We start from the raw sequence: 11,364 nt of genomic DNA on the forward strand, positions 1-11,364 counted from the left end.
CATTTCAAAAGGAATTTTTTAAAAAAAAATAATATGTAAAATAATTATTTTTTACACTTCAAAATATGTGTTAAAAATTATAATCACTCTTATTCTTGAAGTAGGGAATATACACAAGTCTCGAATTCCAACTAGAACCACTTTCAAAGTTAACATTTTATAATTTAATTTACATATTTTTTATAAGATACAATTTGGTGAATAATATTTTATATGTTTTAAAAAAGTTTTAAATATATATATATATATATTTTTAAAAAAATTGTTTTCTGAAAATTTATGCGATTGCAAAAGGTATTTGGTAATGTAGAACTCCTAATCTCCAACTAAAATAAGAAATTAAACATTTTATAATTCCCAGTTCTCCACGTTTAGAAATCAATCTATTTTAGATGTGAAGTAAAATATGTTCCGTAATATACACAGCGTAAGATAAGGAAGAGTAAAAATATTAAAAAATGAACAAAAGAAAAGACAACGCAAATAAATAAGGCAGGATTCCTAAAGATATTTTCACATTTTTAAATTCTAAAATAATGCACAGCCAATTAATCCCTCTTGCCCGCCTGTCTCGAATCATTAGTTGGCAAAGTATAACAAAAAAATAATAATAAACAAAATGAAAAAAAAAACAGGCAATTTGCACAATGAGTCGCCATGGTTGAAGTCAACCTGATAAGACCAATTGAAATGAAAGACTATTTCTAATTATTAATTAATCCACTTGTTTCCTTTATTATTTTCCCTCTGTATTCTGATGTCACACGTGACAGACATGACCTGGTCTATTCAATATTCATACATAATACATTACGCATCGACTCTACTATATATCCGCATAATCTTGCATTAGAGCTGACACAAAACATCAACAACATCTTCCTAGCTTTTTAAAGTTTAAACTCAGCAACTTGTTTGAATTGTTTTTTTGGGTAGCAAGAAGATTTATTAGTTACTTAACAATATGTGGATTTTTGGATTAAAGGGAAAATCTGGATTCTCTGCTCGCTCCACAGCTGAGCAAGTTACTAAAGGAGTTGATGGCAAAGGTCTTGTTGCCATTGTTACCGGTATCTTTCTCTTCTACCCTGCATGGTGTGCGTGTGTTTTTCATTTACTGTCCTTTTTCTTTTGTTAATGATTTGATGCAGTATATATATGTACTCCAAAAAAATTTCATTGATTTTTCTTACTAGTTGATAGTCAACTTGGTAAGTCTTCCCGTTTGTTCGATCCCGGATTTCTGGGTTCGATTATCGCTCTCCCGTTACTATCTATTTAACAAGCATATGTTGTGCAAAGATGTTGATTAGATAGAGCCCAAGATTTTTACATGTACTACTTAGAACTGATTTTTACTAAATCTTTATGATTTTGGGAGAGGTAATCGTCTAACAATAATTATGTAGTGTATTTACAAGGATGTGGTACTAGTCTGCTAGATTTGGTTGATCTTTAAAAGAATTTTTTTTAGAAGATTTATTTTAATAATTTATTGGTGACAGAATTGAATTTTGGGTTTTTAGTTAAGTTCTGGGATCTACTTGTGTTCAGGCTATAGTTTTTGTTTACCTAGTAGAATGGTGCTGAGATCTGCATATATGTTTGACAGAGTGACAACAAACTTTAATATTGTATTATTGTGATTTGTGTGTATGAACATCCAGAAAATTGAAATTCAAAATAGATAATTATTCATCCTCATAGTTAGTTTGTGGTGCATATCACAGAAATTCTAAGGTCTAATTATGTATGCTTCGGGACATAAACTGCTTCAAATTGTATTTGTTATTGGTGAGAAGCCGAACAATGCTTTAATATACAGTCTGTATGACTCCAGGATCGTCGAATGGAATCGGAATAGAAACTGCAAGAATCCTTGCTCTACGTGGTGTTCATGTGATCATGGGAGTGAGGAACTGCAAAGCCGGTGAAAAGGTTAAAGAGGATATTCTGAAAAAAATCCCCGGTGCCAAAATTGATGTCATGGAGATTGATCTTAACACATTTGCATCCATTAGAAATTTTGCTGCTGCTTTTATTGCCACTGGTCTTCCGCTCAACATTCTAGTGTAAGAAACTACTCTCGACTCAGAATCAACAAATTGCTTGTATTACAATTTCTGTCCGGAGATTAGAACATCAACTTATTTTATGTTTTGGTTTTGGCTTTGTTAAAGTAACAATGCAGGGATCATGTCACCTCCATTCACACTTTCAAAGGACGGAATTGAACAACAGTTTGCTGTTAACCACTTGGGTCCATTTCTTTTGACAAATCTGTTGTTGGATACAATGAAAAACACGGCTCGAGATTGTGGCAAAGAAGGAAGGATTGTTAACATTGCATCAGTACTCCACAGTTATGGATACAAAGAAGGCATTCTTTTTGACAAAATCAATGACAAAGACTGGTAACTAATTACAAATATCACCGCATTACACATCACAAAAATACTCTGATAAAATAGACAAGGCAAGACATCTAACTTAATCTCTTTGGCTTGGTTTTTACTGAAAATTACAGCTATGATCCCAGTAAAGCCTATGCACAGTCAAAGCTCTGTAACATATTGCACTGTGCCGAGCTTACAAGGCGTTTGAAGGTAAATTAACCAAATATTTCGAAATCTGTTTATATATAAACATCACAATGGTTGATATTGGAATGAAACCAACGCATCAATACCAACAATTTTTACTTTTATTTTTTAAGATATGTGATACTCCTAGGCAACTCTGCACTTGTTCATCATTTGTTGAACCACTGAATGTAACATAAAACAATAACTGTTTACTATTTATCAGGAGGAAGGCGCGAACGTCACTGCAAATTCGCTTCATCCTGGACTTATTGCCACTAATATCAGTCAAAATAGTGGTCTTCTTGGTTGTAAGTACTCAAATGTCCATCTGATCACCACTTTTATACTCAGTTTACACCCTTGATCATACTAGGTGTCCTTTCATATTAATAAAGGAGCTCTTTGCATAATGCAGGTTACCTCGCTTGTACTCAATTCTTGTTGAAAAATATTCCTCAGGTTTGTTCATTACACCCTGTTGCTTCACCGACACATTTGTTCTACTTTGTAATCCGGTACTTTCCTTTTATCAATTTCGGAAAATGAATGTTATTCTCGTGTTTCTTTATTTACAGGGAGCCTCCACAACGTGTTATTTGGCATTGAACCCTAAAGTTAAGGGTGTTAGCGGTGAATATTTTGAGGACAATAACATGGCTAAAGCAAGCAAAATGGCTAGAGATCCAGAATTGGCCAAGAAGCTGTGGGAGTTCAGCTTGACCTTTACAGAGGCCAAATAATTTTGAGTGACCTATATAAATCCTTCCAGTTTTTTGCGTGCCTTTTTAGTAATTTATCTTTTTATTGTTTTGTGTAACGTTTGCTTTATTGTGTAATTATTATGTTACATTAATGTCTTGTAGCGGTTTTATATCGTGAGCTTGGAAATAAAAGAATGTCCAATTATTTTCTTTACTTCTATTTAAATTACTAATAACGAAACTTCGTAATATTTCCCATCTAACAACTTATATCTCACAAGCTCGAAACTAAATTGTTTTTTGTTATAGTAAAAACCAGATACAGAAATACTTCTACTCTGCTATATAGAATAATTAAGCTAAACTTAAAGTGCATAAAGACCGAAGCAAATTTATTTACAGAGCAGTTTACTGGGAGGGGAAGAGTAAATCTTACAGAGCATACTTATATAACATTGTTCTTAAACAGCCTTATGACTAAAATTCATGATCAGCACCAGATTTTCTGTTGAGAATTTTCATACTTCCTCTTGCATGTCAAGAAACACAGCATAAGATTGGTTCAGACGCTAAATTCAAAAATCATGATACCTTAAACATGTCCCCCTTTTTTACTCTAGCAGCTGGAAGGTACAACTGAATGCTGGAGCTCCAGAGCATATGTTCTGCAAAATGAAATTTTCATCAGTATATAATACTGTTAATTCAGATCAAGTATGATGAACATATCATTAAAGCAACACACCATATAAAATTTCGAGTAGAGACACTCGGTGCTACAATGAACAAGTTCTACCTCCTTCCATTACAGGTCCTGCCAGATGCAAGCTTATTCAAAAGTACTGTGAACCTATTGCCTATAGTACAGATCGTTCCTGTTGAAAGACTGCTTAGTTGAGTAAACATTAATTTATACTAATTTTTCCGACGCGGATTTACAGGTGGATTTGACTTGCGTTGATCTTTTAACAGAGGTGGTGATACTAGATTTGCTGAACACCCAGTACATAATCCCACATCTCCTTGTGCAGACCTCCCAGACTGATGCCTGAAAAATCCGTTGTCAGATTGAATTGCTTCCTGGAATACATGAGAGGCTTTCGGTGCCCCTTGGAATAGTTCAGGCTTCAGCTCTTTGTAGGACACGCCATTTTTGGAGTAGAAACTGTTTTGAGGCCTTGGAGTCATTCCCATGCCTTCATGCAAGTAAGTTGGTGACTGCTTTGTAAGATGGAAAGGAATGGCACCACCACCGCCACTGAGGGGTGTAGATGAACCCGAGATGACATGGGGACTTGATATGGGGGAAGCACATGGCCTTGGGCTCATACACTTACGTGATTGTGAATGCAGAAAAGGGCTAGCGATAGGTGAAACTGGGCATGATATATTTCGCAGCACATGAGCATCTCTACATATCAGGAGAATCAAGACATGACGAATACTCATTGTCAAAAAAATTAAGCAAAACAAGACAGTATGCAAGTGCAGAAATGTAGAATAGACGATCTTCTATCACTGATAGACTTTGAAGCAACATTTCTAAAATTGACAAAAATTACTCATCTCACTTCTCCACCTTGATTGTGTGTGTGTGTAAGTGTGTTTGTGTGGGTGTGAGAGAGAGGAAGACAGACCTGGAGCTTGATGATAATTTTGGACCTCTAGAACGATTCATCACCACTCCTTCCGGGTCCAAGCATGAAAGATTTCTAGCATGTCCAAATCCCTGCAGCAAAGTGATGAACAGTTGAGAGCAAACCCAAAGCCAAAAGCAAAATATGAAAACACAAGCAAACACACACACACCTGCTCCTCTTAGCTCCACAAGAAATTCAGCAATCTAATAAATCTGGTAGGCGATAAATGAACTAATAATTTTATGTATATCCATAGTGGATATTTTGTTATAAGACAGAAGCAAACCTATTTCATACCATTTGAAAGATGAACACCATAATTATTACAAAAAATAACATGCAATAATTTACGAGAAAGGGAGCTGGCATGCCCGTATTTAAAATAATTCTCATCCTAATAATAATACATAACACGAAAAAACTTGTCTTAATTTCTCAGGCTGATCTAATTATGACTTGGTCCGGTAAAACTTTGGAGGCCGGACGAGAGAACTTTTATGGGTCCCGGAACTCTACCAAAACCTATTATGCCAACTGGGGAGAAGTACAATTGTACAAGTTAGGACCAGCTGTTTATATCTTACAAAGGCTGGGGTTTGGGTATCCTCATGATATTTAGAGTCATTTGAAAAAATGAAAAGATACCACAAACAAGATTTTATGGAGTGTAGGGTCATTTAAGAAAATGAGAACTAGAAAATAACAAACAGTTTATGGGGGTGTTAATAAACTCTGGTGTTTGTTTTTGGCTTCCTGCAGTTTCGATTAAAGCAGCATTGAAGTAGTAGTGGAAGAACTTCTGTAAAATTAACATGCCGAGGGGCTTACATCTACTGATGGCATTGTTTCTGAAGGCACAGAAGATGGCATACGTCTTTCCAAAAGTGCAGCATTTTTTATAAACGGGTGCTCCAGCAGCTGAGCAGCAGAAGGGCGGTCTGATGGGTTACGCTGCAAACAGAGCCTAACAAAATCCTTGCCAACATCTGAGAGATGTTCAGGGATTGCAGGAAGCTCCTTGCTATTTCCAATCTTGAACATAGCAGCAACCTTAGAAAAATACGAATATATAATGTCAAGGGAAAAGATCAAGTAAAGCCACTGGTTTAGCATAAAAATCGCATGAACACCAGATAGTGACTTGGTAATTAATGTGAGGTAATACATATTTTGTGCAATTCCACATAATCACTAAGAACTGACCCCTTCAAACTGACTCCAAGGCGGCTTTGTTGTTGCCATCTCCAAAACAGTGCACCCAAGACTCCATATATCGACAGCTAGGTTGCAGGCGTTTGAGTTCTTTATAATCTAAACAAAATATAAGCTTTAATGTATCGAAAAAATATGCATAAAGTAATGAAAGAAAAAACAATCACAATTAAGCTTACCTCCGGTGCCATCCAGTAAGGGCTTCCCTTCAATGATAATGGGCATGATGGTCCAGCAATCTACAGATTATTCACAGTGAAATAAAGTGAAAAAATACGAAAAGCATTTAGTCTGTTTGAGCCAGACAAAATTGTGCAACCCCCACCCCAAATTTATTTACTATTGTTTTGCTTTGCCAAATAATTAGCTATCTAACAAGAAAATACAACAGGGTGTCTGTATTTTTCTGCTCATATCTAAAGTAAAAATGCACACTCACTGTGGTAAAACTTGGAAAGTCATTTATATCTACACAGAACTTGTTACCAGAGGCCAGTATTCATACTTAGTTATTACTAGCGAAGCTTTTTTGCACCTTTTCACTTTCAAAATATTATTATTTCTTACATGAAATCCTGCAGCCAATCTATCATAATCGAAGGAAGCTGAAAAATAAAATTTTATCTTACATGCTTCGCCATCCCAAAGTCTGCCAACTTCACGCGGCCATTCGGATCAACTAGTATATTTGCACCCTTGATATCCCTAAGTTAAAATTTTGAATAAAACAAACCTCGGAATAAGAATTTCAGAAAATGATTTGAGAAACAGAAGGATAATACAACTCTCTTCATAATGAATTTCTGTGTTAGTTTGAATAAATAATATACAAACTATAGAATCAATTTCTTTGCTAGATAGTAAACAATATCGCATCCAAGACAACAACTCAGCTCACCTGTGAAGTGTATTCTTAGCGTGCAAGTAGGCAAGCCCGGATAAAATTTGCTTAGTATAACTTTGTATAGCAGTTTCACCCAACTTGCCATACTCCTGAAGGAGTTTGTAAATAGAACCACCAGAAACATACTCCAGATATATATATAGTTTGTCATCTACCTGCAGAAGAATTCCAAAACAAGATGAGCATTGATAGTAGGGCTTCATTGTCATGGCGATGTAATTTTTGATCTACTATACCTTTTCCTCTTATTTTCAATATGTAAACAGACACAGAGTATGACCTTGCTAGAAAAAATATATTTAGGCAATGGAAGGAAAATCATAGCTAGCTAATGTTCTACCAACTAATAATGAAAGAACATAGTTATAAGTTTGCAAAACTTGCCATTTCAGATCCAAGATACTGTACAATGTTTGGATGCCTTAAACGACTTAGTAATGCAACTTCCTGCCCATCACAAAGAAATTTCATACATTCTACATTAGCAAGAATTTCCAGGAGAAGTAGATTATGTCATCAAAAAGCTGAATTCCATTTCACCCTACACAGAAAACTCACTTGCCCCAACTGTCGTGCACTTTCCTTCGACTTTGCATCATCTGAAAACAGAGTTACCTCTTTCATTGCGCACATTTCACCGCGTTCACTACAGCAAGGTAAAAAATATAAGAAAGGTGTACAACCAAAATAGGATGATCTCGCGTGGTGAATGATAATAGTGAGATGTTTAAGATCTGCTCAATCTGAAAAGAAAAGTGTGCTCAATTGTAAGGCTATAAGCCGTATTAGTAAAAAAAAAGTGTGCTCAGCGGACGCTTCTAACTATGATAAAGCAAAAAACAACGACTCCAATATTAACTAAACATTATTGCAGTACACTTTTTTTAAGGAAAAATATAGACTGTTACTATGATAATTTTCAGCAAGAGAGATATTAATTGTGCTTATTCTCCTTATGGTGACAGACCTGTTGAAACCAGCATACACATGACCAAATGTTCCTCGACCAAGCAGAGGCCCCTTCTTCCAACAAGAGCCAAGACTGGTAGGGTTTTCTGTCCTACTAGGGCTTCGCGGAACTGGAGTTGTTCCAGTTGAATATGAAGGAGAGAAAGGATATGCATTAGAAATTGCTATAGGTGGGAGTGGAAGCCGGTGGCTTTGCTGCTTTCTGTCATCAGGCCACTTTGCAGGTGATTCTGTTGCCCCTCCAACTATTGGAAGCAAAGGAGTGACAGCACCGCTATTTATTCTTGAGCTAGGCCCAGGGCTTGTCATCTTCGGACTCGGTATTGGTGAACATTCAGGACTACACCTACTATGCTGCCAAAACGGCTGACCAGCCATATCTCCACCAACTGAATTTTGTCCTGAATTGTGACCTGATCCTGGACTAGAGCATTGTCCAGATCCAAGCGAAGGTACATCTGCAAAATGCCTTCCTGCCCAAAAACCAGATTTCAGGACAAGCTCCGGACCAGGAACTCTCATCGGACTTCTAGAAGGACTAGACATTATACTATCTGGAGCACTGAAGAATGCACCGTACTGAGGAATTTGTAAATTCGGCACCTGAGAACTTGTGCAGCCCTGCTTAGGTGATGTAGGGATTTGACTATTCGAAACAGTGCTCACTGGCTTCAGCTGCTCTCTTGAATTGTTCCGGGTAGTGATCGGAAACTGTTTCTTCTTCTTTACACTGTGCACGATTATATTTGTTATTACCAAAAGACAAAGGTGTAACACGAGAACATATATGGTGAGCATAAAAATTTAAGTGGTAACCTAACAATAATTGCATGCAGAACACACCTGGAAGGACTGTATGTAGCAGTTTTGCTCCTGATTTCATAATCAGATGCATGAGGACTCGGCAGATGTGAATCTGATGGATCATCACTATCAGTAGATGTATCACTAGAAACAGAAGTAGTCCCTGCAGCTGCCTCAGCATCCAAGTGATCTGAACCATATGGAGAACCAGCCCGCTTGGGAAGGGGCGCAAACAAAAATGCTTTGGAACCTTTTCTGGCTCCAGGTTTTACTCCTTTTTTTCCAGAACCAACAAAGCGTACATTAGCTTGATGCATTCCAGGAAGCGGGAGTGGTTGGGCTTGAGCCCTTTCTGCAAAGCTCTGACATCGTGACACTTGTGTGGAGGATGATGTTGCTGGAGATGGAGATGCCTGTTCTGATATATCATCACAATGTTGTTTGCCACGACCTCCTGATCCACGTTTGCACTTTCCTTCAGACACAGTCCTAAACTTCCTGTGTATTGCATCAATGAAACTTCCTTTATTTGATTTTTTATTTCCGTCTTTTGTTGAGGATTTCGGCCACCAAGAAGGCATGTTTAGCTCAGAAACTTAGAACAATAGCAAATGACCATGAACTCTTTGTCTGAAACTTGAATAAAATAAATAGTTTGGGGGTTAAATTTTCAGATTTAGTAGAGTTCATTCTCATACTGGCAACATCTAAAACAGTAAGTGAAAACCATAAAATAATCTTGAAACCAAGCAAAGCTTAAAGATCTAGGTTACCTTAAAATGAGTGAGAAAGGTTCCGACTGAATTGTGCACCTCACAATCCTGCATTAAGTTTCAATTTAATAGAAATCTCAGCTTTCATTTTTAAATTACAGTGATTATCGGCAGACAAACATATGGCATATTTTGTGTTACAGCACAGACTAGCAATGTTATCCTAAGGTCATATCTTCATGCAATCAATTTGTTTTAGTTGGCAATAAATGTTCACCGAACAAGCGTATGGAGTAAGAACTCAATTCAATCCCGTAACATAAGAACTTAATTCAGTTCCGCAACTGCCACATTAACAACTAAATTACTAAATGAAACAAAAGAACAAATAATGTCAACGTAGCCTGACGGTGTTTCTTGTACCTATCCAAAAACTTTCTACGAGCGTTACAAAAATTCATGCTAATCTCTTATCTCTTCTTCTTAGCTACACATTGTGCAGATAACATACAATATCTCACTCTGAACTAGTTTCACACCAAAATGTACCTCGGAATTTACACTAAAGCATAAAACACAATTCCCTCAAAAAAAACCTCTACGACATCGAAGCTCCTTTAAGCATACATACAGTTCCACACACCGAAAACACACAAACCCAAACCACACATTTTTCGACTTAATCTGCACATTCAGTCCACAGTGTCCACCACAACAAAAATCAACTGATAAAACCCCAAACCCCTGTTCCTAAAACATATGCAAAATACAGAAGACACACAACAAACACACAGATATGAATCTTTAGTGAAGCTTGAAATTCAAAACTTTAAACAAGCCCACATAAAGGGCCACTCAAGAATAGTTAAGCTAAATACTACAAAACTCCAAAATTTATTCCACCCTAAATAATAGAATTACAGTGAATCAAAACCATAAATAAGCAAATAAAAGTTCATGTACACTCAAACAAGCCCTTGTAATACAACAAAAAGATCAAGCATTTCTTGTAGATTATCATGTACCCATTTAAGCAAAAATGATAATAGTACAATTAAAAGCAGTTCTTGCAAGAAAAAATATGAACTTGGTGCATAAAAGAAGGTTTAAAGACTCACCGGAGCTGAAAAGTACGGAGACCGGACGGCAATTGTGTGTAGCAGAGTAGTGTCAGTGACCCCACTAAAACACCAAAAGAGAAGATGAAATGAACTGTGAGAGAGAGAGAGAGAGGTGAGCGTTATAGAATTTTAGAGAGAGATGCTATGTCCTTTTAATTATTTCTATATAAACACTTGTGTATATATAGTAGCAAGAGTTATGTTATATTTGCATTTATTAATTTATGTGTTTACTATGGAATAGCAGTAAAATTGTGAATATTATTCAGGTGTTTTTTGCCTTCATGAATCTGTGATATTCTTTTGATTATGGTATAATTATGTTTCTTTTTGGTATAATTATATTGCTTTATAGAATACTAACATGATATTAGTGCAAAGCAGGGGACAGTTATAATTTATATAATTTTTTATTTATATATTATTATGAATTAATTATTGATACCATTACGATTCGATATAAAAAATTTCAAAATTGTCATATAAAAATTGATAATTAATTACAAGAAACTCTCAGACATTAAATTCATTTGCAGCTTCCAAATATACGCGTTTCTAATATTCATTTTTTTATATTTGTAACAACATTCGATGGTTTTTTTAATAATACATTTAATTATTTATTTACGAATCGTGATCAATTAATTATTAGTGTAATTACGAGTCGACAAAATAATTTCAATATCATAATTGATGATTGTACGAAAATCTCATG

General features: G+C 35.8%; 2 protein-coding genes across 4 annotated transcripts; one reads left to right on the plus strand and one right to left on the minus strand.

The window, feature by feature from the left end:
• The first annotated feature begins 836 nt into the window (after nucleotides 1-836).
• Nucleotides 837-3,500, plus strand: LOC141668119 (short-chain dehydrogenase TIC 32, chloroplastic-like). Its single transcript, XM_074474822.1, has 7 exons — nucleotides 837-1,070; nucleotides 1,841-2,072; nucleotides 2,181-2,414; nucleotides 2,528-2,606; nucleotides 2,809-2,893; nucleotides 3,001-3,044; nucleotides 3,161-3,500. Exons 1-7 carry the CDS (start codon nucleotides 965-967, stop codon nucleotides 3,323-3,325), a joined length of 945 nt encoding a protein of 314 aa, XP_074330923.1. The 5' UTR covers nucleotides 837-964; the 3' UTR covers nucleotides 3,326-3,500.
• A 128-nt stretch (nucleotides 3,501-3,628) lies between these two features.
• LOC141668118 (mitogen-activated protein kinase kinase kinase YODA-like) lies at nucleotides 3,629-10,793 on the minus strand. 3 transcript variants are annotated; one of them, XM_074474820.1, is made up of 14 exons: nucleotides 10,647-10,793; nucleotides 9,589-9,636; nucleotides 8,855-9,445; nucleotides 8,010-8,741; nucleotides 7,601-7,688; nucleotides 7,427-7,489; nucleotides 7,037-7,197; nucleotides 6,768-6,843; nucleotides 6,318-6,377; nucleotides 6,130-6,237; nucleotides 5,755-5,976; nucleotides 4,924-5,015; nucleotides 4,032-4,697; nucleotides 3,629-3,951 (listed from the first exon to the last, which is right to left on the minus strand). In XM_074474820.1, exons 3-13 carry the CDS (start codon nucleotides 9,394-9,396, stop codon nucleotides 4,202-4,204), a joined length of 2,640 nt encoding a protein of 879 aa, XP_074330921.1. In that variant the 5' UTR covers nucleotides 9,397-9,445; nucleotides 9,589-9,636; nucleotides 10,647-10,793; the 3' UTR covers nucleotides 3,629-3,951; nucleotides 4,032-4,201. The 3 variants fall into 3 exon arrangements, with proteins under 3 accessions (XP_074330921.1, XP_074330922.1, XP_074330919.1); XM_074474821.1 differs by having other exon boundaries at nucleotides 4,083-4,697; nucleotides 8,855-9,451; XM_074474818.1 differs by having other exon boundaries at nucleotides 8,855-9,451.
• Between the last annotated feature and the right edge of the window lie 571 nt (nucleotides 10,794-11,364).

Source organism: Apium graveolens, chromosome 6 (genome assembly GCF_009905375.1).
Source record: "Apium graveolens cultivar Ventura chromosome 6, ASM990537v1, whole genome shotgun sequence".
In the NCBI taxonomy this organism is placed as follows: Eukaryota; Viridiplantae; Streptophyta; class Magnoliopsida; order Apiales; family Apiaceae; genus Apium; species Apium graveolens.

What these genes read in the sequence shown, in the direction of transcription:
- LOC141668119 (XM_074474822.1), top strand. Translation starts at nt 965, where the DNA reads ATGTGGATTTTTGGATTAAAGGGAAAATCTGGATTCTCTGCTCGCTCC. An exon ending in CTTCCGCTCAACATTCTAGT is followed by an intron (nt 2,073 to 2,180) that starts GTAAGAAACTAC and finishes GCTTTGTTAAAG; the next exon opens with TAACAATGCAGGGATCATGT. An exon ending in AGCTTACAAGGCGTTTGAAG is followed by an intron (nt 2,607 to 2,808) that starts GTAAATTAACCA and finishes ACTATTTATCAG; the next exon opens with GAGGAAGGCGCGAACGTCAC.
- LOC141668118 (XM_074474820.1), bottom strand. Translation starts at nt 9,396, where the DNA reads ATGCCTTCTTGGTGGCCGAAATCCTCAACAAAAGACGGAAATAAAAAA. An exon ending in GCTACATACAGTCCTTCCAG is followed by an intron (nt 8,742 to 8,854) that starts GTGTGTTCTGCA and finishes AATCGTGCACAG; the next exon opens with TGTAAAGAAGAAGAAACAGT. An exon ending in AAACAATGCCATCAGTAGAT is followed by an intron (nt 5,016 to 5,754) that starts GTAAGCCCCTCG and finishes ACTTTGCTGCAG; the next exon opens with GGATTTGGACATGCTAGAAA.